The sequence below is a fragment of the Lepisosteus oculatus genome, chromosome 24 (assembly GCF_040954835.1).
Source record: "Lepisosteus oculatus isolate fLepOcu1 chromosome 24, fLepOcu1.hap2, whole genome shotgun sequence".
In the NCBI taxonomy this organism is placed as follows: domain Eukaryota; kingdom Metazoa; phylum Chordata; class Actinopteri; order Semionotiformes; family Lepisosteidae; genus Lepisosteus; species Lepisosteus oculatus.
This window is the reverse complement of record NC_090719.1, coordinates 4,176,028-4,202,496: the sequence shown is the minus strand read 5'-3', so window position 1 is coordinate 4,202,496 and position 26,469 is coordinate 4,176,028. Positions and strand designations below refer to the sequence as shown.

At 41.3% G+C, this 26,469-nt stretch overlaps 1 protein-coding gene across 5 annotated transcripts in view; it reads left to right on the top strand.

Annotated features, from left to right (window-relative positions):
* Positions 1–3,441: 3,441 nt before the first annotated feature.
* Positions 3,442–26,469, top strand: part of LOC102682607 (rab GTPase-activating protein 1) — a 141,834-nt gene continuing 118,806 nt past the window's right edge. For 2 of the 5 annotated variants that reach the window (XM_006640528.3, XM_015366669.2), the window contains exons 1-2: positions 3,690–3,995; positions 21,523–21,723. In XM_006640528.3, the coding sequence (XP_006640591.1) occupies positions 21,574–21,723 (150 nt within the window). In that variant the 5' untranslated portion in view covers positions 3,690–3,995; positions 21,523–21,573. Of the gene's footprint in view, positions 3,460–3,689; positions 3,996–21,522; positions 21,724–26,469 lie in introns of those variants that run through there. The other 3 variants (XM_015366672.2, XM_015366671.2, XM_015366670.2) reach the window with 2 other exon arrangements.

The following is a 26,469-nucleotide window of genomic DNA, read 5'->3' as shown; positions in this document are numbered from 1 at the left end:
GGGCCTGTGACTTTGACGTCTCCTGGTGTCTGAAAAGCACTTCACTCCCCTGCTGCTAGGGCCTGATGTTTTGGCGCCGGTACATTTAATATACCTTTCAGCACTTAAAGGCAGTGTCTGAGACAGCAACTCAAATCCAGGCTTCAGCCACGCATGCTACAAGAATCAAGTGCTACAGAACCTCGGGCCCAGAATGCCACAGTTTGTATTGATCATTACAATCATCTGCAGATTTGAAAGAAATGGTCTAAATATTTAGATTTTATTTGGGCAAGTATTATGCTATAGAATTACTGTGAATCTGAAAGGAAGGAGCAGTGTAGCCCCTGCAGCTGACACACTCTGGCTCAGAAGACCCTGCTCTGAGTCTGACAGGGATGCAGGACAAGCCATGGGGTGTCAAAGCTGAAGCTCTTGAACTGTATGGCCTGTTCCCTCAGGTGGCAGCAATGTGCACAGAGCCAGAATGGCAACCAGTCAAAACCAGCTCCTACCTGTCTGAACCCTGGATGTCTTTCCCAACCAGCAGCGCAGAGGAAGTGTACCAGTCAGGGTCTGACTTAGAGGAAGCCGTTTCCAGAGAATGAAGCACAGCTAGCACCAACATCAGACAGGCCATTAAACGGAGGTTATGTACTGAAATTTGGGAGGGATAACAACGACAGGTCAATCTCACAAGGCTGCACCTATTGACCATTATCCGCAGACTAGATACATGAACTGACCTCAAACTCCTCCCTTCCCAAACGTTCCTCACCACGTTTTCCAAGCATTCAATGCTTGGATGTTGTTCTCCCTATTGAACTGTGGCTTAGCATGACTATTCAATAGAAATGACTACATGCCAATGTCCTCATGTAGAAGGCGGAACAATACACCCTATACTGGTTGTATAGGGTCTTGGTTTTTGGAGACTCACACGGTTACTGGAGGTCACTGCTCTCCAGCTGAGCTCTTTACTTAAAAGGGAACTGCAGTCCCAGTTTCTCAGAATGGTTATCAAAGCTCTGCCCCAGAATAAATTAATTGCCGTTACAGAAAGATTTGACAACGTTTTCGAATTAGGCACAAAATCGTGAACTTTGGGAAAATGCTGTCGTTCGCCACGTCATTGCAAACCCCTAGTCCCGCCATGGGCAGAAGTGAGAGTTCCCAGGAACTGCTGCACGATGCGGCCCTTCCTGCTCACTAGTCACTGCAGGGACTCATGTAATGTGACGTACGAGCGAATAAGTACAGGTCGTGCGACTTTTCACTGCAGAAATGTTTCAATACGCTCTGCATGTACGGTTAACAAGTTCCATTTATTCGCAAAACCAATTCAAGATAGAAAGCAATATATTCAGATTAAAATAGATGTATTCACTAGCTTGCTTGTTTGCAATGTCATTGTCACGATCGTAATCCCTCCTCTTAAGGGTGCTCCGGCTCTTTCGTATTTTGGCTGATTACGTGCACCTGCCCCCTGTTCTGCCCCTCCTTATTTAAGCCTGGCGCTCCTGCTATTCCGGGCTCAGCAGTGGGAGATGGACACCCGGAAGCCCGCCTACCTGCGGGTCCAGGAGAGACCTGATGGCACAGGCTCCATCACGGCGTCCTGACCGTCTGAGTCCGGGGCTCGGGGCGCCTGGCCTCGTTACCCTGTTTTTATTCCCCGTTTTGGATCCTGTTCCGGATTTCAACCATGTTTTGTCTCTTCTTGGATGGATCACCCAGTTTTTGATACTTTGGACTGCGCCCCGGATTTCCCCCCCGGGACTCTTTGGACTTGTTTGCCTTGGCCACGCCCCCCCCGTCTGTCAGCCCCTCCTGATCCTCATCGTCTCCTCCCTGTTGTCCTACTCCACTTACTTCCTGATTATACCGTCTGCATAGGGTCCAGAACTACGCTTCATGGGAGCCTGGACAAGCTCCTGTTACAGTCATAGGGCCATTTTACATCACCGGTAGTTCTGTTGCCTTGTTCTGGATCGCAGAATATGCTGTGCTGCAAATGCCTAGAAATGTAATCTATTTTGTGATGTAAACACAAGTTACAGTATACATTTTACATTTATTGTGGTTTAAAATGCACTCATCGATGCCAGTTCTTTCTAACCCCAAAGATTAAAATTCCATAGCAGTTCTCCTTTAACTGAATACTTGATTGACCTAAGAAGTTGCTTGATTGGAACCTTCGCAAAGCTTTTTTTTATGCTCAAAAGTAGGCAAAAACTTGAGTAACATGAAATGCAATAGCTAGAAGACATATGTTCAGGATCTGAAAGCAGTTGGGGAGTTCATGTTAATCCCGTTATTAGCTTAATGAAGGGTTCCATTATGAAAGGGAGAGCTCAGCTGGAACAAGAAGCAGGTGGTGACTGGACCTCCAGGATTAGGGCTGGGATCCCCTGTGACCCACACAGGAAAAGACAAGAACTATTCATCCGTTTACCTGGACAAAGCAGGTAAGATGGGTCGCAGGTGACAGAGTTCCGAGAAGTTGTTTTTTTATGCCAACACGAACAGTCTGTATTTTCTCCTCCTTTTGCAAGTAAAGACAAAGCCTTTCAAAAGAAAAGGTGTCGCATTGAACAGATGCCGATTTTATGTTGAGCTATAAATAAAATGTGAACTAGCCATGAACAAATTCCTGGCTGTTGCCATGTTGGGAAGGGTATGTGAAAAATATTTAATACATGAAACCTGGGGTTAGTTTTTCAGTATGTTATTGTAAAAACATACTAGTAAAATCCCGAAATATGAAACAGAACAGGGAAATATTTAAAGATATTAAAAACTCCCAAAGTTGTTACAGAAGAAGCAAGGTTATTAGACCCATAATCCAGTGGTTACCAAGGTGATTCTTCAAACCAGCATAGCAGAGATGTTTTCAAATAGTCATACCTTTGAATTATGCAAGGTCATATTAATTAATGCGATTATGAGGTTTCTACACATTCAACCAGTTTTGAAACGTGTTTGATGGGTGCGAGCTGATATTACCCAATGCCTCAGGGAGAGTAAAGAACAGTGTTTTAAATAAAAACAGATTAATCTAGCTTTAACACTGATTGATTTTAGTCAAGGCCTGTATAAACTGTGAAAAAAAAACAACAACATCAACAACAACAACGTACGTTGTCAATAATTGTTTAAATACGATCGAAATGCATCCCAGGGCACTTTAAAAAATAATCAATCATAGATCTATATATATATGTGGAATCGTTTACCATATTTCAACAGGAATAGATCTTTCCAGTACACAATGACAGAAGTAATGTGTGTTCAAAAACTCAAACCGTTACTCACGATAGAATGCAAACCTCAACTTTTTTTTTTTTACTTCTCGCTAAGTCTTACGATTGACTTCCTCTGTTACAAATAAGCCCATAGTGGAGGTCACTACGAAAACATCGCGGACAGTAATAACAGACACAGGTCGATATACAAGTAATGGCAAGTCAGATCACCCCTGTAAGTGCTGTGGTATAATAATAATAATAATAATAACAATAATAATAATAATAATAATAATAATAATAATAATAATATGCATTGTGTTGCATTTTGCAAGGAAAGTTTGCTGTTTCCTCGCAATACAGTATGTGTTCCCACGGCCACAAAGAGCAAGTCACGACTACGCGTGTATGTTTGCGAGATTGAGCGACACTCCGACAAGAGCACCGCCGCGGTGAGAACTGTGGCGCAGGAGGAAAAAAAAAAGTCCTCCGCTTCGGGGCAGCCGGGTCCTGCGAGCATCTCGCACCTTGCGGCCCAGCAGGGAGACCCGGCCCCGGCCCCGGCCCTAGCAGGCGCAGGTCCGGTTCCGCTGCGGAGGCCGACGTCGCTGGGAGCCGGGAAGTTGCGCAGGCGCCGTGCGCTGTGGGTTGGGGTTTGGTTTGTGTGTTTACAGCAGTCAGGCTGTAGGGAGAGAGACTGTGTGTGTATGTGAGACTGGATGTTATGAACAGCCCTCATTCTGGAATAAAAGCAAAACAGAAAGGAAGCAGGTAGGACGTTTAAACCCTTTTCCCCCCCGCACACGAATACAAATTGCACATTGTGTTACTTAGCGGGTCGCTGACGACTGTTAAAACAGGGTACATAACAGGAATAGCTAGCTACCTCAACATGTTAAAAGAGGCCTGCTTGTTTTTCTACGTAGGCCTTGTGGTTTGTTTTTGTCAATTCTAGCTTTCGGGAGGGTTATTTTTTTTCATGCCGGTGGAGTGCAATAACCAGTTTGATTTCTCGTTCCCCGACTGAAGCATTTTAAATTTCAGACGATCTGGATTTTTTTTTTTTAATTTGGAAGAGAAACGCGTTTGGGTGATGATGTAGGTGGACGTTTTGCATGCACACGATTTGAGTTCATCTTTTTTTTTTTCTCCTTCCAGGGCTTGCTAACTAATGAAGCGTTTTTTGGTCACTGGACGTTTTTTTTTTTCTCTGCTGTCCGGTTTTAAAATGGTTGACAGCATCTTTTTTTTTTTTTACGGGGTTTTCTTTCGGTTTATAAGATAAATCTGCAGTTCTGCAATAGGTGTGCAAGTAATGTAGCTAAAACTGCACATTGAGATTAATCCATACCGGTCTGCCGTCGTTTCAAAAATGCAAAAGCCATCATATGCAGTATTGTAATTGTGAAGATATCAAGTCGAACCTCTTTTTCCTTGTGTAAAAAAAAAGGAGGTTCTAGTTGAACTGTTGCAGAATTTTAACGATAATGAACGGTGTGATCGTTTTGGTTGAACTCTTATTTATAAAGGAATGCTGTCCCATATGTGTGCAGATTTCTTTTACTTTGGGAAGACGGCAATGGGTCATTTTTCTGCTCGTTGTCAGTGCTGTGTCAAGTCGTGGTTTTCTGCAGCTCCCAGACAGAGCAAGTCACACTGTAGATTAAAAACGCTCAAAAACTCATTTTCTTAGGAGTATTTAAGTCGGAAGATGCGGCAACGAAGTTATTCAGTTGCAACGGGTTGCAGCTGTAAAAAAAAAAAGGCGTAGGACACCTATTACGGAATTCTGAAATTGAATTTTTTCAACCGACGTTTGGTTTTTCATTGGTCGACAATGACGTCAAGCTCATATTCTCGGAGGTCAATTAATCTCGGCGGAATTAGGGTTTGAGAAACGCTTTGATTTTTGGAAGCACCAGTACAATAATAATAATCATAATTGCTTACACTTATATAGCGCTTTTCTGGACACTCCACTCAAAGCGCTTTAGAGGTAATGGGGAATCCCACTACCACCACAACCACCACCAAGTACAGGTGTCTGCTGGTGTGAAGATACAAGATATTTTACTGCACATTCCTGTGAATTACTACACCTTAGTAACGGTACTCTTTTATTTCTAGCAGTATATGATTTGCACACCTCCAGGAACCCTATGTAGGTATAAAGAAATTGAAACTAAAAAATAGAATACCACATGATGCATAAATTAGTAGTTGTAAATACGTAGTGTTGTGTGCTGCAAATTAAACCACTTCCCTCATTTTTATTAGTCTTTCCCCAAACAACTTTGTATTCAGGTATAAGCCTATAAACTCCAAACAGAGGTACCTGAAACTGAAACTCACTTTAGTAAGTGATGGTGAAGTTAATGACAAGAAAAACTTAATTTTTTCTTTTATACTTGTTCAGGAAACTCAACAAGGCCCTGAGAAATGCAAGCTTAAATCAACAAACCCGCCCCCTTATATCCACAACTGGTTCAACAACTGTTCACACAAAGTAAAGCCCAGTAGTTCTGATAGGAAAGTCGTTTATTTGCTCGCTGGTGAGTGGCATTCTGACTGGGAAGGTGAATTCTGAAGAAAATAATAATTTCTAACAGGAAGAGATTTTTGAATACATGTGCAGTTGATGCTGGGAGATTCAGACTTCTGTAACTGCACCCAGGGTTTTGATGCTGAATGTGAAATTAGCTGCTTTTTTAAGCAAGAGGAAAGGTCATGTGAGGTCAAGCACATAAAACCTATACAGCAATCACAGGTCTGGCACAGAGAATAATTTCCTGCTACTTTTAAGTATCGGGTTTCAGAATGCATCCTGTCTTGTTCACTTAATTCTTGCCCTCAAAGTAATACTTCTGACAATATGGATATTTTTGCGATGATACACCACTATTGACTTTACAAGTGTAAAAAAAGTCATCCAGATCACAAATGTACAGATCGGAGTCGGGATCTCTGAAATGTTATGAAACATTATGTTTGAGGTCCACGTTATATGTATATTGTATTGTATAGATATCAAATAGTTGCAGTATTGGAGCAGTTATGTTTTTATGATCTACGGTAATGCTTTTACTATACTGATTTTGCTGTGACCCTTATCAGAAATTGGAAAATACTTTTTTATTCAGTGGAAATTTTCCTCTGGCTTCAATGAGACAGTTAGAGCAATGTATATCCAGAGTACTTCCAGTGAATTTTACAGATTTGTACATTCAAAGTACATAAATAATATCACGCAATACAGAAACGAGTGACTTAATAGTTAATAGATCAGCTTTATTGTCCCCTAGGGGAAATTGTTTATGGAAACACATTCAGTACTTCTGAATACATCACACATCACATCTATTGCACTTGCATAACTTACTAAAAAAAGAAAAAAATATTATTTTTCCAGAAATTTGAAGGGGCGCCTGAATTTATGGACAAACACTTGTTTCTCAAGCAAGAACAGGAAAAGAAAAGCATGGTGGCTCTGATCCAGTGAAAGAAAAGGGTATTTTCTGGTGTCTGGGACTGTGAAGCTCCGTTTTTCAAAGCACACGAGGAAGAACTGTAGACCTGCTATTCTGCTGGGAGCTGCGTTAAATTGCACCGAAGCTGCATAACAGAGGAAAAATTGTTCAGAACCAGAGGGACTTAACTGCTCAGTCAGGTCATGACACTGCCATGCTGTAACTACACTGCGTTTTAATTGACGCCAATCTGTGATTACAGTATTATCTTTTCAGTTGTGGGTTGTGTTTCCAGTACAGACAAGATCAAGGGAGAAAGGATTCTTAGACTTTGAAAACACCTGGGTTCCGATTAATTAGTGAGTGCATTTATATAGCTCCTTTCAACACAGTGGATATGTATTGTCAGCACATACAGTTATTCTGGACCTCCACGGTGGGGAAAGCTCTCAGACACCTAAATATCTCAATTCCACTTACTCCCATTACATGTATCCTTGGTGTTTTATCAAAGGTTAAAGTAGCTATTTGATATAAAAATACTTTTTTGTACTCTTTGTATTATTGCTAAAAAATGAATATTGCGAAAATGGGTGAACGGCACAGGACCGTCGTACAAAGAATGGATTATAGAGGCTGTATCACAAGTTCAATTTGAAAAGATTTCATATAATTTACAGGGGAAACTTAATTATAGGAATGTTTGGGGTCCATTAGCGACATACTTGAATGGCACCCGATGTTAAGAATATTAGTAGGGATTTAAAAAAATAATAATTTTCTTTTGTGACTAATTGTTTGTCGTTGTTATTGTCTAATATGAACGGAACTGAGAGAGTGAAAAATATATATAAAAAATAAAAAAGATATCCAAGGGCTTTACATATTAGAGCATCATCCTCCACCGTAGCTAAGGGCCTGCCTGATGCCAGAAGCCCCACTGTACAGCAGAACAGGTTGGGAAGTGAGAAATTGTCACTCCTGTGAAATTCATGTTGATCGTGAGGAAGGCCCGAATTGCCTGTTGCTAAGGTAACATAAAAGGTGGTCACTATGGCGAAGAAAAATAGTGAGGACATTGCTTTCCTGGTAAAATAGCTCGTTGGAATTGGGGAACTGTGAACTTTAAAGCAGAAAAACAATAAGGAGTAATTAATGCGCAGTTGTGCAGTGGAATGCAAGCACCTGCTTTGCACCCACAGACAGGCCTTTGTTTTGGTGCTGTGTAACCCAGGTGTGCTGGGAGATACCGTAATGTCTGACCAAACAAGAATATGATGATTCTTGTACTGTGTACAATGTATGACTGCAACAGTAGCTAAACAATGTAGTGTTACCCAGTACTTCACAGAATTGAATTGGTCAATAAAAAGCATTGTGTTGCAATGCAAGGTACACACCCCATTTGGTTTTGTGGATTGCATTAAAGACTAAAAAGGAAAAAAAAAAAGACACCCTTATTTTTGGAGCAATTGGAAAATAAGAGATAAGCTTTGCACGGTGTCGCAGGCTGACGCGGCCGAGCAGCTGTAAGTTTAAATTAAAGAGAGGAGAAATTTCATGCTGATTCCACAACCATGCATTGCGTCAAGTTAAATCCACCGCCAGCGTAACTGTGGCAGAAATTTAAATGCTCACCCGTGAGCGTAGCCAAAGATTGAAATGTGAATGGTGCCATTTCTAAATGAGGCTGACATTCCTATTCCAGGCGGCTGCTGTCTGCCTCACTGACTTGAGTCATTTTTCTGTTGGCCGTTTCCACACTATGGTGATTCTTTTGTGTTTTGACCATCAGATGTTCCTGTCAACATGCAGAGCGTTGGGTTTTGGGCATCAGCTGGCACTCTTGATTCTGTGCCCATCTGAAAGTGTTGAGCACAGCCCCTGTTCATTACAAACTGATGGCGGCCTTCCACTTGATATTAGGATCACAGTGCCGAATTCAGCCCAGGTTGACCCTTCTGGTCAAGGCCACCTTGTCGTTTAGGCTGACCTTTACCAGGTCAGGGGTCAAAGGGGAACTATGAGGGGAGGGAATGGGTTTTGGTGTCGTCAAAGATGTGTTGTAAAAGTGTGGCTGTTGTCCCTCTTTCCCAGTGTAATAGGCTGTTAAAGTTACTCCTGTGTTGTTGTTGAACGTCTTTGTTGAAATTTGAAACGTTTTTTTTATTCCACGTAGCTGACACCAACAATAATCCCCTTTCCGCAATTTCATGTCTAACCAGTTGTTCCAGCCAGTGGGACACGTTCTGCAGAAGTGAGCAGAACTGTAGCTTAGCTTAACCTTTTCAAGCTTCTACTGGCGAGACGTGGGAAGGGAGTCTTCGGCGATTTGCAGGTGTGATGCTTGGTTCTTGGAAAGAACCAAGCAGCCTGGAGGGACGGAGTGTCAATGATGTCAGATGCGTTTGGGGAAAAACAGCCGCGTCGAGCAGATCCACAAGCGCCGGCCCTCTGAACCGCGGCTCGTCTCGTCGGAGCCGCCAGGTCGCGCGGCCGCCGCGGAGAAGAAGCCCGGGTCGCAGTCTTTAAAGAGCCCGAGCAGCAGGGGCGCTTTGCTGACGCGGCCCTTCTCTTTCTGAGTGCGCGGGCGGATGTGGTAGCCTGCCCTCCGCTCAGCCAGCCCTTCAGGTTCAAGGCTGCGGGGAGTCATTTGGCGCAGGCAGCTGGCAGTCGTTCAGTCCAGCCGTGCTCCGCCGGTGCCCCTGAGGGCGCGAGGAGCGGCGGTAAGCCTGCCAGCGTTCTCGGGTGTTGTCCTTTGTGCTCCCGAGCCGCGGAGGCGAAGTAAGCTGTTATCGCCTGCGGGCAGCACGAGTGGAGTCCCAACAAGGCTGTTGTCATGCGAGAGAGCACATTTTGCGGCTGGTGACCCACTAACGGACTAGAACAGGAAACGCCTGCATGGGAAGCCATGAAGCAGCATCTCAAACGACACAGTTTTGTTCTGTGTGCGCCTGCCCGCTGCCTCTTCGGTTTTCTCCACCTGAGCCGCCCCCAAGGGCTGGCTTTCAAAAAAAAAAACAAAACCTTGGGAAAGAAAATTGAGTTTTCCCCATCGGCGCAGCGAGCACAACGGAAGTTAGGGTTTAAAAGTCAGCAATTCTGTTTTCAAACCCAGGGATTAGAGAGGAAGCTTTCTTTTAGTCTCATTTGGATTTGTGCTCTGCTTGGCAAGGTATCAGGGGAAGAGCACAGAATATGCAACATCTCAGTCCAGGACCTCAGAATGTGGTAGAATGTGCTTTTGAAACCTTTTTAAATGATAATCTGATGGGCTTTTCTGAGTGTTATTTCCTGGGCTCCTTTCATCTGAAGCCCGGAGCTTTAGTCCTTGGAAAATGCTTGAATTTCATAATATACCAATCAATCTATACCTTCTGCGATAATCAAACCAAGACAAATTAGGGCAACAACAAATACCTTATTAACAATTTTTGTAGTTCTGTGTGGAGAAGAAGATAGCTTGGTTTATATAATAGGTTTCTATAATAAGCCAACAAATAAATAAAATGAATGAATCCTATATGGCCGTTATCAGAGTATAGCAGAGTTACGAATGGAAAGATCTGAGTAAAGCAGGATTGCATGTTAAGTGTTCAAAGTGAACCTCGGCTCTATAGCTGCCTGTCAGGTTTTTTGTAGATCTCGATCATCTGTTTTGGGCTTCAGACTTGGCAAAGGATCATCCTTAAGTTGAAGCCATTTAATTGTTCTCCCCATCGTCCTTGGGGCAGAGTGAGCCCTTTAGGTGTGGCTGATCAGATTCCCCTTGCCTCCTGCTCTTCCAGAGGCGTTTTCCCAAGCCTGTCTGCCTGGTCTTGCTGTCGGAGGTGGGGGTGAAAGGGTGCACCACAGTAGTCATAAGGAATTGCGACTCCTTGCAAGACACTCTTTGTGGTGAGTGGGAACGCACCAGCTGGGATGTTGAACAAAGCTTAGCCAGGGCAGGCTTGTAGGCCAGCTTTTGACTTGTGCAGTAACCCGTTTTTGAAGTTGTTTCTGCCACTATAAAAAAAAACCCACACACTCCACTCATAACACATGATGTATACGGCATTGGGATGGCAAGATAGTTAGATAAGACTTTATTAATCCCGAAGGGAAATCGACGTGTTACAGCAGTCCAGCCCAAGACCAGCAAAAACAGACATCAGGCTAGTTATAAAACAAACGACAACAAAATAAATCTAAAATAAATAAATACAAATAAATACGTAGGTGTGTGCAAAATGTGATGATCATAGTCACTGTAAAAAACAATAAAATATGTGCATAATGTGCATAGGTTTATACAGACTGATTGTCCATAAAGAACAATGGAGCACCATGCTGTCCATAGATGAGCAAATGAAGGGCGAACAGTCCTAGCCTAGGGCAGCGTTATACACCTGACAGCCCTGCGGAAACGTTCCCTTGAACACTGGAGCTGGCGCAGTTTCCGCTGCCCAGTAACAGTCCCAGTAACAGCATCACACTTTTTGTTAGAAAAGAGGCCTTTTTTTTTTATGCCGGTGCTGTGCTGTCTGGAGCCCACTGCTTTCTTTCGCTGTCCAGTCTGAGCTCTAACTTAGCTCTCCAGCTGCTGGTGTAGCCGTTCTCTGGCACGCTCGCAACAGGTCTGTCACGCAAAGGGAGCTGGAGGCCGCCCAGAGTGTGTTTTTTCTTTTTCTCTTAAAGAAGGCAGATGGCCAGGGCATTTGCTTCCTTCACTGTAGGAAGCTGCCTTGGAGGGCTAGCGACAGGTTGCAGATCCCTGATAAAGAGAGACAAAAATGCGGAGAGCTGGCCTTGTGGATGGACACAATGAGAGCGTTCCCATGTCATGAGAATTTGCATTTAACACTCAACCCGGCTTCTCCTTTTTCGCTGGTTGATTCTAGAGTTCTTTGTCTTAATGCTTCAGGGAAGCCACATGTTGTCTGTGTTCACTGTTTTCACACCATTCCTGTTTGGCACGGGGGATAAAAAAATCTATTAACTGTTTGCTGCATCATTTAGCTACTGCTAGCAGTTGCGCACCTACGAAGAGATACTCGTGGGTGAATTATAGAGCTGTCCTTGTGGTTTTGGGCTGATTGAAATCTGCAATCCAGATGATGTAATTGTGAGGTTTGATCTCAGTATCTGAGTTTGGTTGAGGCAGCAAATCAAGACATTTATGTTGTAACAGCTGGGTGATCTTTGATGTACTGCAACAGTTCTTTATTATTTATTGAGCGTCCACAGAGTGGGCTCTGAGTTCTGGCCATCTTTAAGCATTTTCATCACTTCAGCCTTTAGAACTAGAAGCCTTTTTAGTTACCTGTCAATGCGATCTCTTGTTTGCAGCCACAGAGGGGATGATCTGTCTCTACTTAGTTTAGAAGTGTCTGAAGAGAGCCTAGCTAGCGTAGCCAGTCAAGTCCTGCAGGGCTGGGAGTTGCCAGATTGCCAAGTTGGAAGCAGCATGGTGGTTTATTGGTGCATCTGCTATTTATCACACCAGCTTGTGAGCCAGAATCTGTCCTGAGCTTTATCTATGGGCTGTCAGAAATTCACCTCATTTTAGATGAGATTTTCAGTCGTGACAAAGATGATGATGCTAATAATAATTCCCTACACTTATATAACGCTTTTCTGGACAGTCCACTCAGAGTGCTTTACAGGTAATGGGGACTCCCCTCCAGCACCACCTGGATCATATGACGGCAGCCATAGTGTGCCAGTACGCTTCCAAAAACACCAGCTCTCAGTGGGGAGGAGAAGCCAGTTCAGAGATAGGGATTATTAATAGGTCATGGCAAGGGGAAATTTGGCACAGGACACTGGGGTAACACCCCTGCTCTTTTCAATAAATGCCTTGGGATTTTTAATGACCACAGCGAGTCAGGACCTGGTTTTAACGTCTAGTCCTAAGGACGACGCCTTTTTACATTAGCATTAGGAACCGCACAGACTGCAGGGTGAGTGTCCCCTACTTGTCCCACTAACACCTCTTTCAGCAGCAACCCTAGCTTTCCCAGGAGGTCTGGTACTGGCCAGGTTCACACCTGCTGAGTGTCAGCAACTCACCACTGGCAGTCCACTGGGTGATATAGCTGCTGATTGCTCAAAACAATTTTGAATTGTTGATTCGCGATAGTAGGGAAGCTTTGTTGTAGACGTTCAGTAGTGGACAAGCCTGTTATGTGCAGGTGAAAACTACGTGGCATGTCACTACAGGCATTTCAATGGGAATGCCTGTTGCTTAAATCTGCTATTGTTGTAGACAGAACTTAAAATACAATGGGAGTTCAGCTGGCCTTCCTTTGTGAGTTGTCAGTAAGTCATCCCGTGTGACCTGAGCTCATTGTGGGGAATTAGGAGTTGGCCCAGTTATTAAATGCTCCAGAGCATCAGTCTTCACTTTTGAACAGCACGATTAGAGCATTGTAAGTTTCTGTCCAGCTCCTGAGCATCAAGATTGCATTTAATTTGATCTCAGGTAGGGGGCTCCTGAGTGTTCAGCCTACAGAGAGGCTCACCTCACCCAGACAGCAGGCGATCAAGCAGGGCTAAGTGTTCTGTCTCACTCATCCAGCCCTGGTCAAGTGAGTAGTCAGCTGTGAAATCCTTATTTAGTAAGACAGTAATTGGCAGAAATAATTCTTCAGATATACAAATATATGATAAACAATGACAGCAAAAAAAAAAACCCAAAACGTTTTTTCTTAGCAAGAAATTGAAAGATTTAAGCCCTCATTTACACTGCGTTGTGAATTTTATTTGTACTGTAGGTGAGGCTTTATAGAGCAGAATTTTCACTTCTAACTAAAGGAGGTGACAACCTAACCACCAGTAGAGTTTTTTAGAGTGCGCATTACAAAAATGTAATAAGCAATACACGTTATGGAGCAATCTGCCATATTGCTGTAAAGATCTGAGAGGAGGAAGGACGAGCACATAGCAGCTCACACCTGTAGTTTACAGCACAGATTAGCTAAACTATGCCACCTTACCCCACTTTATATTTTTGGATATTGTTGTATACCCATTTCATCAATTTCCCTTTGGGATCAATAAAGTCTTATCTATCTATTTACTCATGCAAAGCATTTTGTTTCCAAAATAAGAAAGCCCTTGCAATCAGGAAATATAAGAATCTCGTCTGTGATCAGCTTCTTTTGTGCCTTTTTTCCCCTGTCCTGTGGGTAGGTCTTATCAGGGTGCTGTATTGAAAGAGCCGTGACTGGGTTAGATCAACAGGCCTGATTGGTTGTGCAGGAATGAGCAACGCCTAGCAGAACTCTTGTTAGTCATTTCAGTTGAAGATGGTGTTCCTTGGGCTTTCTTACTCTCTCTGTGTGCAGGTAAATCTCAGGCTCAGCTGTGCAGCAGAAGCTGGAGGGTACAAATCCCTGTTCATCCCATGAAACACGTTCTGTGTTTCAAAATCCGTAGTTAAGATATAATCTTGCTTTTGTCCAGCTGTAAGAGTTGCGTCCCTGCATTTCGGGTCTGTCCTTTGTTTAATTCTGTTCTCCTTTTGAAAGCTTCAGATTTGCTGCTCAAGATTTGCACTTGCTTGATTGAGAGGGCTGCTTCTGTGTTCTTAACACTTAACATCTCCTTCAGGTTTCTTCTGATAAGCTTAAGTTACTTTTTGGCAGTGTAATGTAGCAGTGAAACATAATGAAATATACATTAAAGATTATTTCAGTGCACCTTTAATGTAAGGCATCAGATGCTGTTGAAAACTGTAAAAAATGTTATAACAGTGCTTGAAGTACCACATAGCACCATGCTTTATTTTGCATTTTCTTCAGTTTATTGTCACGTTCCTCTTTTCTTGCTTTCTTTTTAAAAGTAAAAGCCTTTTTCACTGTGCCATAGGATTTGACATTATACAACGTTACAGTGAATGTTCCTCCAGTCCTTTTATGATCTTGGATAATCCGTCCCGGTTGCATCAGCGAATGGAGGTGGGGATGCTAGGAAAGGCATCTGAAGCAGCACAGTTGTTCGAGGAGACAGGAGGACACCTTGCAAACTGTAACCTGGGAGATTAAGGAAGGGAATCAGTATTGCTGGGGGCAGAGAGGGTTTAATCTGATTAATCCTACCCTTGGTTTCGGAGAACCCTGGTCACAGCTGGCTAGTGACATATGATCCAGGTCACAGGCCTGAACAGCTGGTTTGAGTTCCTAGGGTTTATTTGGTGGGGTGCTGGTAGCAGTGAGACTCTGTCTGGGGCTGGAGAGTGAATCTCTCCAGGGAAGTGACAGGTGAACAGCCTTTTCTTTCCGTTGTGGTTTGCAGGAGGCCTTGTGAAAGCAAGATGCGATCGTGTTTGTCTTCACCCCGTAGTATTTTCATACTTTCCTGTGTCTGTTCTCACAAAAGGGGCGATACTGTATTTGTCTTCTCACGGCTATAAACACAGCGTTCTGTGCCCTTTTTTGGGGAGAGAGAATTGGAGAGCGGGCAGACTTTGAAGTCTGCGTTAGCGGTCTGATCACGAAAGGGCTTTGTGCTTAATACCCCTTTCATCAGCATCTGTTGGATTTTTCATGGAAGAGCCCAAGAGCCCTTTCTTATATTTCCTTAGAGGGCTGAGAAGAATCTGGATTCTAAAAATAACCTGACCTGAAGTGGCATTCAGTTCAGAGACGTGCAGGAAGGCCTTCCCAGGCAACTTGTTTGAAATGCCAAACTTTTGGATGGGTCACACACGGCAACTTATTTTATGATGGCCTGGCAAGGGAAAAGATCTCACCGTTCGAGCACTGTAAACACCGCTCAGCGCCCTGTACTCATTCGGCACACACTGAAAAAGGTTGTGCATTCGGGCGGGGGGGTGGAATTTGTGTACGGAGAGGTGGCTTCTGGAGGTCGTCTGCGTAGTGCAGTTCTGTCTTCAGTCGGGTAGATTTTAGAGGGCTTGGCAGAGGAAAGCTAGAAGCCTCAAGAGCAGTTTTTTGTTTTTTTTAAGAGAGGTTAAGCTTATCCATTGTGAATTGATGGCCCCCAGAAAATTGCCAGTTACTGGAATGAAATGATCACATTCCAGACGTCGGCTATAGTGAGGTGTTGCGCATCTCTTTGGGTCGCAGGTGGGGAGCACTGGCTGTGACTCCTGGTATTTCTGCTCCTCTGTGGTCCAGGGAGGCTGATGTGTGATTAACTGCGCTCTGATTGTGACTGTCAGCTGATGACGTCATGCCTTAATCCCACCCTTATGGCCTGCAGGCTGTGCCTCGTTTTTTTTTCCCCTGGGTGACAGCACCAGGAACTTAACCTGGGGTTTGGAAGACAATCCGTTTCTTTTAACCGTTAAGATGAAAATTTACATAACCACTTTTAAAATAACTGCAATCGTACATTGCTATGAGCTGTGTGAGAATACTCGGGCTCCTAGAATATTCTGAATAACTGACAAGAGTTGAGCAATTCCAGTAATGGTGCTGTCATTGATCTCCGCACTGTAATGAGCAACACCTTAATTGAAATGTAGAGAGTGCTTTTCTGATAGGATCTGGATTAAGCATTCATTACAGGACAGTACAAAATGTACCTTGTTTGATATCCGGAAAGATTCTGTATCTTTAGCTTTGCTAAAGATACTATAGATGCAAGTAGTGCTAGCCAAATATTTTCAGTTATTTTTCAGTCCATCTGTATTTAAAACTGGAAATAATTGCATTGTTTTCTCACTGATTGTCTTGTGATTGCTGTTGTTTTAGGACACGTGATGAACTGGGTATCTGGCGTAATACTGTGAGGAGCAAAACGGGAAATGTCATACAGATTTGCCCCCTTTAATGGCATCTGTCACTCTCCAGATGTTATGGGGCAGCAGTGTGGAGTCGCAGCCTGGGTTCAAATCCCAGGCTAGTTCCTGCTGCTGTGTCCTAGAGCACAGTAAAATACCCAGCTGTCTAAATGGGCACAGTGTCTTTTTGGATAAAAGTGTCATCCAAATAAATCTATAACTCGAGAATGATTCGTTTTAAGGTACCTGAAAAAGTGATCATTGTGACTGGTTGCACCAAGTATCTAGTTTAATGTATTGCAGACTCTTCGGTGCATTTGGTCACCCCTGTCCTAGAGGCATACGTGTTTTTCCCCTGATTGTTGTTTATTCTTATTTTAATGACTGAGTATAGTTAGCCATGCCCCACATTCAACATGCAATTGTCTTTTGCTACCCCAGTTTGCATGGGTTGTAAAGATTTGTGATTTGTACTTTAAAGAAATGAAATCCTTAGTCGGTACACTTAGTGTAATTACAGCTAGGGCTGGGCGATAAGGCCGAAAACATTATCATGATACAAATTTTCATATCAGTCGATATCGATAATTATCACGATAAATGTTAAATCATTGTTTCTTTCAAGTTTAAAGGCAGATGTTTTCTCCTGAGTGAAAGTTGAAGGAACCAGACAGTTAATTGGTAACTTAAACAACTCTTTATTTTAAGAACACAACAAACACTTGCCAAACAGCAGAAACATTAAACAAAACTGAGGTGGAGAGTATTCAAGTCTTTTTTATGTCAAAGTATGCATGAGTACAATTTACAAAATAAATATCTTAATAGAAAAAGCTCACTAGTTTTTTTAAATTGGTTTTGTATTACCATCCAGTATTTTCCACAATTATCATATAAAAAGTTATGAAATGGAACATATTCTCACAGAAGAAAAAGCCCCCCATCCCTCACCCCAAAAAACAAGGTTTACATATATCTACATTTTTTATTATGTATTATTATTTATATTCCTATATAGATTTATATATTATTTCATATGTGTATTTCTTGGTGTTAGAATATACTTTATATTTGAATTGGTTAAATTAACCTACATTCATAAAGTAGTCATGAAATTAAACAGTTATTACCTTTATCTTTCATTATTTCACAAAATATCATTTCAGATAATATTAATCTTTCTAATTTTCTAATCCTCAAAAAGCTTACTCTGATTCCTTATTGCATATGTTATCCATTCCATTTCGTAAACGTGGTCTTGCCATAGCAGTTATTCATAATATTCTGAAGAGAAGTTTGTCTGTTCCGGAAACAACACCCGTGGAGTTCTTCCAAGAAGAAAGTAGTTTGGGCACAGAGTTGGCATTTATAAATTGATTCCATGACTTAAATAACTTCATCCTGGAATTGTTTAAAAATAGGACAAAAATGGGTGTGATGAGCTTTAGTCTTCCCACAATTTTGTCAATTATATCACAAATTATATTTAGCTTGTACTGTATTATGTGAGTTTAAAAAAAATATCATCAGAATTTTCCCTGCATATTCCTTCCAAAACCAATAATTAGCTGTTGTACACGTATTCCAAGAAGCATCATTCCAAACATTAGAAAGTGATTCTGCTTGTAGCTCTTTTCTCCATTTGGATAGGACTTTATATTCTCCTACTTTCACTCCATCTCCCAACAAATACTCAGTTGACCCAACTCAGTCTTAGCTTTGGGCTTGTCATACGTTTTTGCTATAAACTGAATCAAAGGATGAAATTCACCAATATTCAAGGTTCACCATGAAGCTTGAATATTGTAGATAAATTCTCAAATGATTATTTGTGATTATTTGATGATTCCCCTATCCTTTATCTACCTATAACTGAAAACTTTTATGTAATGCATTTGGTTTCAATTCTGGGTTGTTTTTAATTTCCCTTAAATATATCAAGTCCTTTTTCTCTGTTTAAGTTTTAGAAACAGAAATCCATGCTCGTATAGTATTCTGAATACATGTATTTTTTTACATTTTGTTTTGAAGAATTATCTAATTTTGGCAGAACGAGGGGGCCAGTAATCCATCTATCCAGAGGAAGATGAAAAAGATAAAATAGTAATCTGTTGTAATTATGCATCTGAAATATGTAAATCAGTCAGTTCCAGCAGTAATGGAAGATATTAAATAGTATGGAGAAATATTTGGATATAGATTAAATGTAGGAAAACCAGAGGCTATGACACTGGGTCAAACAGTGCCTCAGTATATTAAAGTTTAGGTTTAGATGGGATCGAAAAAATTAAATACCTTTGTGTTAGAATTACACAAACCTTATCAAACTTATCTAAATATGATTCTGAAGAACTGGAAAATAAACCTATGGAGAATTTAAATGGAATCTGTTGCCCTTAACAATCACAGGAAGAGTTTAAGCCAATATTTGTGTTTCTTTTTCTGAATTTACCAATAAATATGCTCAAGTTTTTAAACAACTGGATAAATTGATGAGTAGGTTTATATGCAGCTGGCAGAAACCAACAGTCAGGTTCATGATTATTAAGCAGTCGAAAGAAATGGGTGGATTGGCACCACCAAATTTAAGTAATTATCAATTATGAGTACAAATAAAACCTATTTTAACAAGGATGCAGTAGAAGCACATTAGTTTTGAACTAAAGTAGGGTACAGGTATTCCCTTATTAACAGGATAGATGCACTCTAGAAAAGCATTGTGTAAAGTCAAATTGTGTCCAGTCCACTTATTTATCATTTTTACTGCTTAATTATGATTCTTATTTGGGTAAAGCTTTTAGTTTTGACATTTTTAATGTGTAGGTTAGGCTTGAACGTCTTTTACAGAGAAAGGTAATAATATAGGTAAGTTAATGAGGTGTGGTTGTGTGACGATGGCGGTAGAGTAGGAGGACAGAGTGGCTCACTGCAGACAGAGAGAGGACTAGAGATGCAGCGCTTGTACAGCTTGATTTAATTTTCTCCGCATTTGCACAAAATGTTTTGTAGCGCTGCTTAGCCCAAGCTGGTAGCACAGACAATATCCCATGTTGTTAATTTTCTGAAAAAACTTTGTTCAGGTCTTTGTGCTGGCACAGTGCCCTTAACAGCTTTGAAGCAGAATGCAGTGATGCAGTAATTAGTAATTAGACTGATAGTAATATGATCTTGGGCTTGCTCAATGCAATAGTTTTGGACGGGTATGGGGAGCATTATTTGACTGCATTTGGAAGAAATCCCAGTGTATCCCCCCCAATGTTTGAGAAACCAATCATATTGGAATATTCAGAGGTGTCTTTTAGCACTGATGTCATAATGTTAGAATTCTACACTTTTACATGGAGCACTCTGACATGGATAGACATCTAAAAAGGGGCACGTTTCTTTTGATCTTGGTGCTTTCCCAAGTTCTGTAGCAGTCATATACACGTGTAATTTTGTATTGCAGATTTACATAGGGAATTTTCTCCTCCACCAGTATTTTCTTATTTCTTTAATTTGCATGCTGCTGGTATTTTCTGAAAAGTTTTGCAAATGAGCTCGTAATGCAAGCTTCAATTCCACAAAGAAATCAATGAGGGTTATTTATGGCGTACCTGATGTCTTTGAATATGTGTTCTTGGGCTGTCTTAGAATGGCTTAAGCAATGGGCATGAAATTGCTTATCTTTTTTGGGGTATTTTTAAAATATTAACGTGGTAAGCATATGTATTGCATTAAGGTTTAAGATATTGGATGCAATTAGAAGAATTTCATAAAATAGCAAATAAAGAACAGTTCCTTCTACCCAAATCCATGTTTCATGTGTTGACAGCTGTCACAGAGAAATCATCACCAATATTTCGGCTTTTTGATTGTTGTTTTCTGCAGTACCATGTCCATACAATGCATTTCAATTCTGTGTGGGAAAATGACTTCTGTATAGCATAAACATGGCCTATTGTAATACTTATTATAACCCGAAAACTGCACATTTGCCTTCAAGCTATTCAGTACAACACCCAACACAGGATTTAAAGTTTAAAGCTGGAGTGCTTTGTGTAGATCCCCTTTTCTGAGAAAAGAGTGTGCATGCGCACTGCCTGTTGAAATTCTACACACCCTTTCCAAAGTAATACATTTTGTGTCCTAATAGCCTAAAATCAAATTGCATTAAATCAACATGCATTTACCCTTTATTCAAATTTGAACACACAACGTTGACATTTGAAAAACAAATGTTCAAACATTCTGAAAACGTATTACAAAAGAAGTCCTTGGAATTTGGGTGCACACCCTTGAATTAGTTGTTGCAATGCTAGTAATAAGTAGGGGTTTAACCAGTTTAAAATAGGCCACATCATAACCACATCATTAGCCAAATATTTAGGGCAGGGTTACTGATTTAAACCAGTTTTAAATAGAAACTAGATTTTTATCTAATCCAAGTGACATGATTATAATAATAATAATTCCTTACACTTATATAGCGCTTTTCTGGACACTCCACTCAAAGCGCTTTACAGGTAATGGGGACTCCCCTCCACCACCACCAATGTGCAGCATCCACCTAATTAATAATAATTAGGAATGATTCATTATTAAGAATAATTAGGAACTAATAGGTAGAGGTAGAAGTTAATTTCATGCTGGAAAATGAAAAGGGGAAAAAAAATATTTTGGATTAACCTCTCCCTCTTCCTTTGCAACACGGAGCTATGCAGAGCCGTTAAATCGGTGAGGACCCTTTTGGTCTGCAATGTAGCAATTGTTTTACGTGATCTGTGCAATGGGCAGAGCTGAAGTTGGGGCAGCAAGTCCCACTTTGACAGCACCTGCAGGTTCGAAATGTCCAATTTCCGTTTCAAAAACATGCTTGAGGTCTTAGCTGGGACAAGAGCCACAGCCAATTTGCATGCTCGTGTGTAAACTGACAAAACGTCTACTGTGTTAGTCATTTTTTTAGTCTTTTTTGCAGAACTGTCTCTCGGCATTGCACAGATGAAAATGAACTGATGATTACCTAAAACTCCCTCTCGTAGGTCCAGTGTTCTAACCTTAACAACAGTAACCGTTTCATATAGTAGACATACATCAATGTTTTTATGATTTCTTTTTCTAGGTGCTTTTAGAATTTTTTCCTCATTCATGAGCTGCGATTGGCTTAGCAGCTATGGATGACAAGGCCTCAGTTGGGAAAATTAGCGTTTCTTCTGGCTCGGTTTCCACCCTAAACAGTGAGGATTTTGTCTTGGTTTCCCGGCAAGGGGAGGAAACGCCGTCTACACATAACAGTAGTGATGATGAAAAAACAGGACTGAAGGTAAGAGCACTCTGGGTGTAGATTTAGACTCCTGGATCTGAGTTCCTTCCTCATGTAAACCGTCTTCTGTTTGGCCATGGATGAACTGAGCTGTGAGGCCGAGACACAGGCAGGGTGGAGCAGCTCCCAGTTCTGCTTTGTTTCTCACTCGAGTTTTGATTTGCAAACTTCGTTTTGTCTTTTATCTTTTGGGTGGGAGTAAAACCTATCGTGTTTCTGTCTTTTCTAAATGGGTGCGAATGAAATGCTTTCCGTTGCGATGTTAAGAAAGCTCTTAAAGACCGTGTCTGTTGCATAAGCAGACTCGTTGCTGGGTATTTAGATATACTCATGGCACAAACCCCTCATTGTAGCAAATGAACGAGGCGTACGGTGTGCAGGACCAAAGATATATCTCACTTTCTTTCCATTGAACCACCTGGCTCTCGAAGTAAGTGAGTGTTGGGGAAAATTGCCCACCTCTATGTTATAATAATAGATTTATATATTTCATACACACTTTGGTTGTTATACTGTCCATAATTGAATTTCTTTTTATTTGTATTGAATTTCACGCATCTCGTACCATTTCGGCCACAGTGCCAGGCTTTTTAAAATACAGCTGTTGGCGTGCATCAACTCATTCACAGCTCATAGCTATAAATGATCATCCTTATGTTATTCATGGGCATTTGTAATGAGAAACATACTGCCTTCTGAGCAAGAGTTGTGGGTCTGGAACCCCCTCGTTTCATCCATGGTCAATTAGATTTGGTTTACATAAACATGGAACTTCAGATTGGCCTGAACTAATCAATTCCAAGCTCGAACGCCTCTAATGTCCTCTCTTGTTTGTGAACCTGTTCCTAGCTTTTCCCTAAATCTGAATTAACATTCTCTTAATATACTTTTGCGCTTATCTGAACCCTGTTCAATCCCCACCTCTCCCCTGCCTTCTGATTCCGAATGCCTTCCTCCCGGAGTCTGGGGATGTGGTGTCATGAGGCATGTCAGCTCACCACTCTCCTCTGGTGGTACCTTCCTCTTTTCCCACCCTTTTTGGATTTAAAAAAAAAAATTGGGCTCTCAATTAACGATTTAAAAGGGCAGTCCTGCTTTTTCATTTTCCTTCTGGTGTGCGTCTGTGTTGTTTGCACTCCGGCTGCTGTCTGTGGTCTCTCTGCACTTGCCTTCTGCCTGATCAACAATTCACCTCCTGACCTTTTCCGTCGTCTCGTTTTGTCCTCCCCGGTCGCTGTATTCATTTAAGTGGATGTCCTTAGTCTCTTGCACTTCGGGAATCATCCAGGTGGTTGCTGGCTTTTCCGGCTGCCCAGGAGACGTTGTCTAGGTCTTCCTTCAGCTGTCACTTGGCCAGCAACCCCCTGTGTGTGGCTCCTTTCTGCAACGGCATCTCTAAATCGATACAGAAGAGGGATCCCTCCTTTTGCCTGCGAAGGACCTTTGTGGATTGGTTTGCATTGTCTTCCGATGATGTTTTTGAGGTCCTAATTAAAACCTGTTGTTCTATATTTTGTTTTTTATCCACCTGTACGAATGCCCTTGTTTCCATCACATATTGTGATGCTATATGGTCGAAGAAGTGCTGGATCTGATCCACGGAGGGTTACTTTTCTTTCTGAAGACTGGAGCCCCAGTTTCATCTCTGGATCAAGTCGGTGGTTAAACTGTCCACCATTCCCGACCCCGAACCGGTGAAACTCATGTGCCGTCTTGAGAGATGCTGCAGGTGTAGGCGAAGACAGAGCCAGGACTGGGGTTTTTGCTTCGTGGGGGGGCTGACAGGACACAGTGCAGGAGGCAGCTCAGACAGAACTCTATCTTTGTTGGCTTAACGTCTGTCACTATGGGAGGTCTGCAGGGCTTGTAAATAAAAAAAAAACAGCAGAAATATTAAGCCACTAAATATACTGTAGTGGTGGACAAAGGTTGTACATGCGAGCAGAGTTGTCTAGATGCTCAGCTCAGCCAGACAGTGCAGGTCAGTGGCGGACATCAGTGTAGTCTGGTCTGGTACAGACAGCTCTGTTTTCCTTTTTGCACCAGTTAGGACAAACCCTCATTACCTCAGTTTGCCTGTGAAGAGCTTCATTAGACTGTTTAAGAGTTTGTAGAGGGGGGGGGCGGGCGTTTGTGTTAAATCTGTTTCTAAAGTGCATGTAGCTCACATTTTAATTTGTCTTAGTTAAAACGCAAACATCGAGCTTTTTATTTCTCGTTCTTTACAGTAAAGCAGTTGGGGAAATCTCTTAATTTACTTCTTGGTATTCTATCACACAGGCTTTTCTTTTCATTTAAGTGGTGTTTACAAGTTTGATTCATACCTGCAGTGATTTAGGAACCTGAAGAGTCAATATGTAGAATTTTCTTGAATTGAAGGATATGTTAAAATTATCTATTGGGCAGTTAACATAAGAATTAGTAGTGTACAGTACTTTGTGTTCCTTGCATTATAAACTTATGCCAGTTTGCCCCACAAGATGGCGCCATTGTAAAGTATATAATTCCCAGTTGCTGCATTTTTCTCAGCTTCTAGCCTAAAAACTAGGTTAGCAGTCTTTGCACTAACATTATTCATTATGTAAGCATGTAAAATTGTCATATCCAAATTTTCTAGTTCCACAGTTTTGTCCAGAAACAGTAGAATTTATCTGATACCGCTACAGATTGAGATTGAAATTCCAGTGATAATTTTAGGTTTAAAAGTAATACAATAAATGCTATAAAAGGAGAAAGAATGTTAAATTTAGCCTTTGGACTTAATTTCCTTAGAGACACCTGAACAGATTGTCTCTTGCTTTGTTATTCATGTAAGATGTTATAAGTGTAAGATTGTACCAATGTTTTTATAGATGCTGAGGAATAGATTTGTCTTAAATGCCTGTTCAAAAATTCAGAGAAGGGTATTTATAGGAGTGACCCATCCCTGACCAAAATAGCGGTGAGGACTTCAGTTCCTGACTGTAAAGTAGTATCAGACCTGCCCTTTTCTTCTTTGTTCTGTGCTATGGTAAAAAAGGGTGGATGTATAGTAAGTCATCCCATCAGAAGCATTACTGCTCGTGCATTGCTGACAGCAGCAGCAGACCTGGCTGATGTGTAAATTCAGACAGCCTGATGGGTTTATATTCCCCAGATCTCAATCTTAATGTCCACATGAAGTTAAGTTGGCTGTGTGGTCTGAAATGTTTATGGATGTCTGTAAGAATTAGCTGTAATCTAGGCTTACAGCTCTAGGGTTGTAACTGTAACTGCCCATGAATGACTCGCTGTTATAGGTATCCTCCATTTTAGGGGGTAAGATAGCATGAATGTATGTATAACCTCAGCTCCAGCAGCCAAAAGTAATACAGCTGCAGCGTAGATGAGATCTGATCGCTTCAAAACAGAACAAATAGAAAGGTTGAGTGAGAAATGCTGACAAGGATGTTCCTGTAAATCATAGTTGTGTGATGGCTACTTGACCTATAGCTGCAGTATATTTCTTTAAGTGATCTGGGCCTTCAGACTCTTCCAAGCAATGGCTAGAACAGTTTAGAATGCATTGAAACTGCAGTACATCCAGGAAGCGCTTTTCTTAAGACTGTGAGCTCTTAAGCATAGTGGTAAGGACTTCCGTCCAGTGGGGACTTCAGGGCTGGACTGTAAAGTAGTATCAGACCAGACCTTTTCTTCTCTGTGCCGTGCCATGGTAAAAAAAATGGGGATGTACAGAAAGTGTCCCCACAAGAAGCATGCCAAATATTGGTGGATTTCAAGTCTTAGTTATTTGCTGATTTTCTTTATCTTTGTTCCTTTTTTTTTGCCTTTGTCCAGTTTACGCAGTCATATTTGAAATAGTTGTGCCTCCAGATTTTCACTTTTTTCTGGAGTTTTTAGATTTTTTTTTTTACTTTTCATTTGCTGATCATTGACCAAAAAGAGCTCAGAAGAGAGACTGGAATTTAATAAGTGTTGTATCCGTTAACTTGTTTCTCTGAGGCCTTTTTTTCCAAATCAGCTTGCTTTTGTACCCATTTATAGATCTCGGTATTTTACGTTAGCAATCTGAGTGTATGTTGCTCAGTGATGCAACAGCAGTGCCTCTCTCTGGATTTAAACACAACCTTCCAGTTAGGAGTCTAGAGGTCTTATCACTCCTCCACACTGCTAGTTTTGTTGTTGGAGACTGTGGAGGAGTATGCAGGCAGCTGTTGGTCATATCTAACTCTTCAGTAACCTTTTGCTGTTGCAGCTGTGTGAAGCAGCACATTCTTCTGTAATGAATATAGCTTAAATAGGCCATGCAACAGAAAAAAACACCCTATAGCTGTAGTTAAATTAGAACACAGTACATGATGTCTCTTAAGGGGTACAACCACAGATGTTAAGATATGGAACCTATAAAAAATATTTTTTAAAGAAGGATACAGTTTTTGTTAAACAATATATACATTCATTCAACTAATGCATAAAAATCTTATTTTATATTTCAGATATCTACAAGGTTAATATTATACCACTGAGAGTTATATACGAAGCCATCACTCACTGATTTAGAGATATAAGTTTAAATTCACAAGATCTTTACAAAAGGGAGACAGTTTGTTAGTTATATGAGATATCTATGCTGAAGGCGGTTGGAATTTCATCCAAACATTTTTTATATTTTTGCTTTTTCACTGGGAAATAGTTCTATATATTGAATAACAGCAGCGGTGATTTCTGAAATACAGTTTAAGGGAAAGCGACTTAAAATGTGGTCTG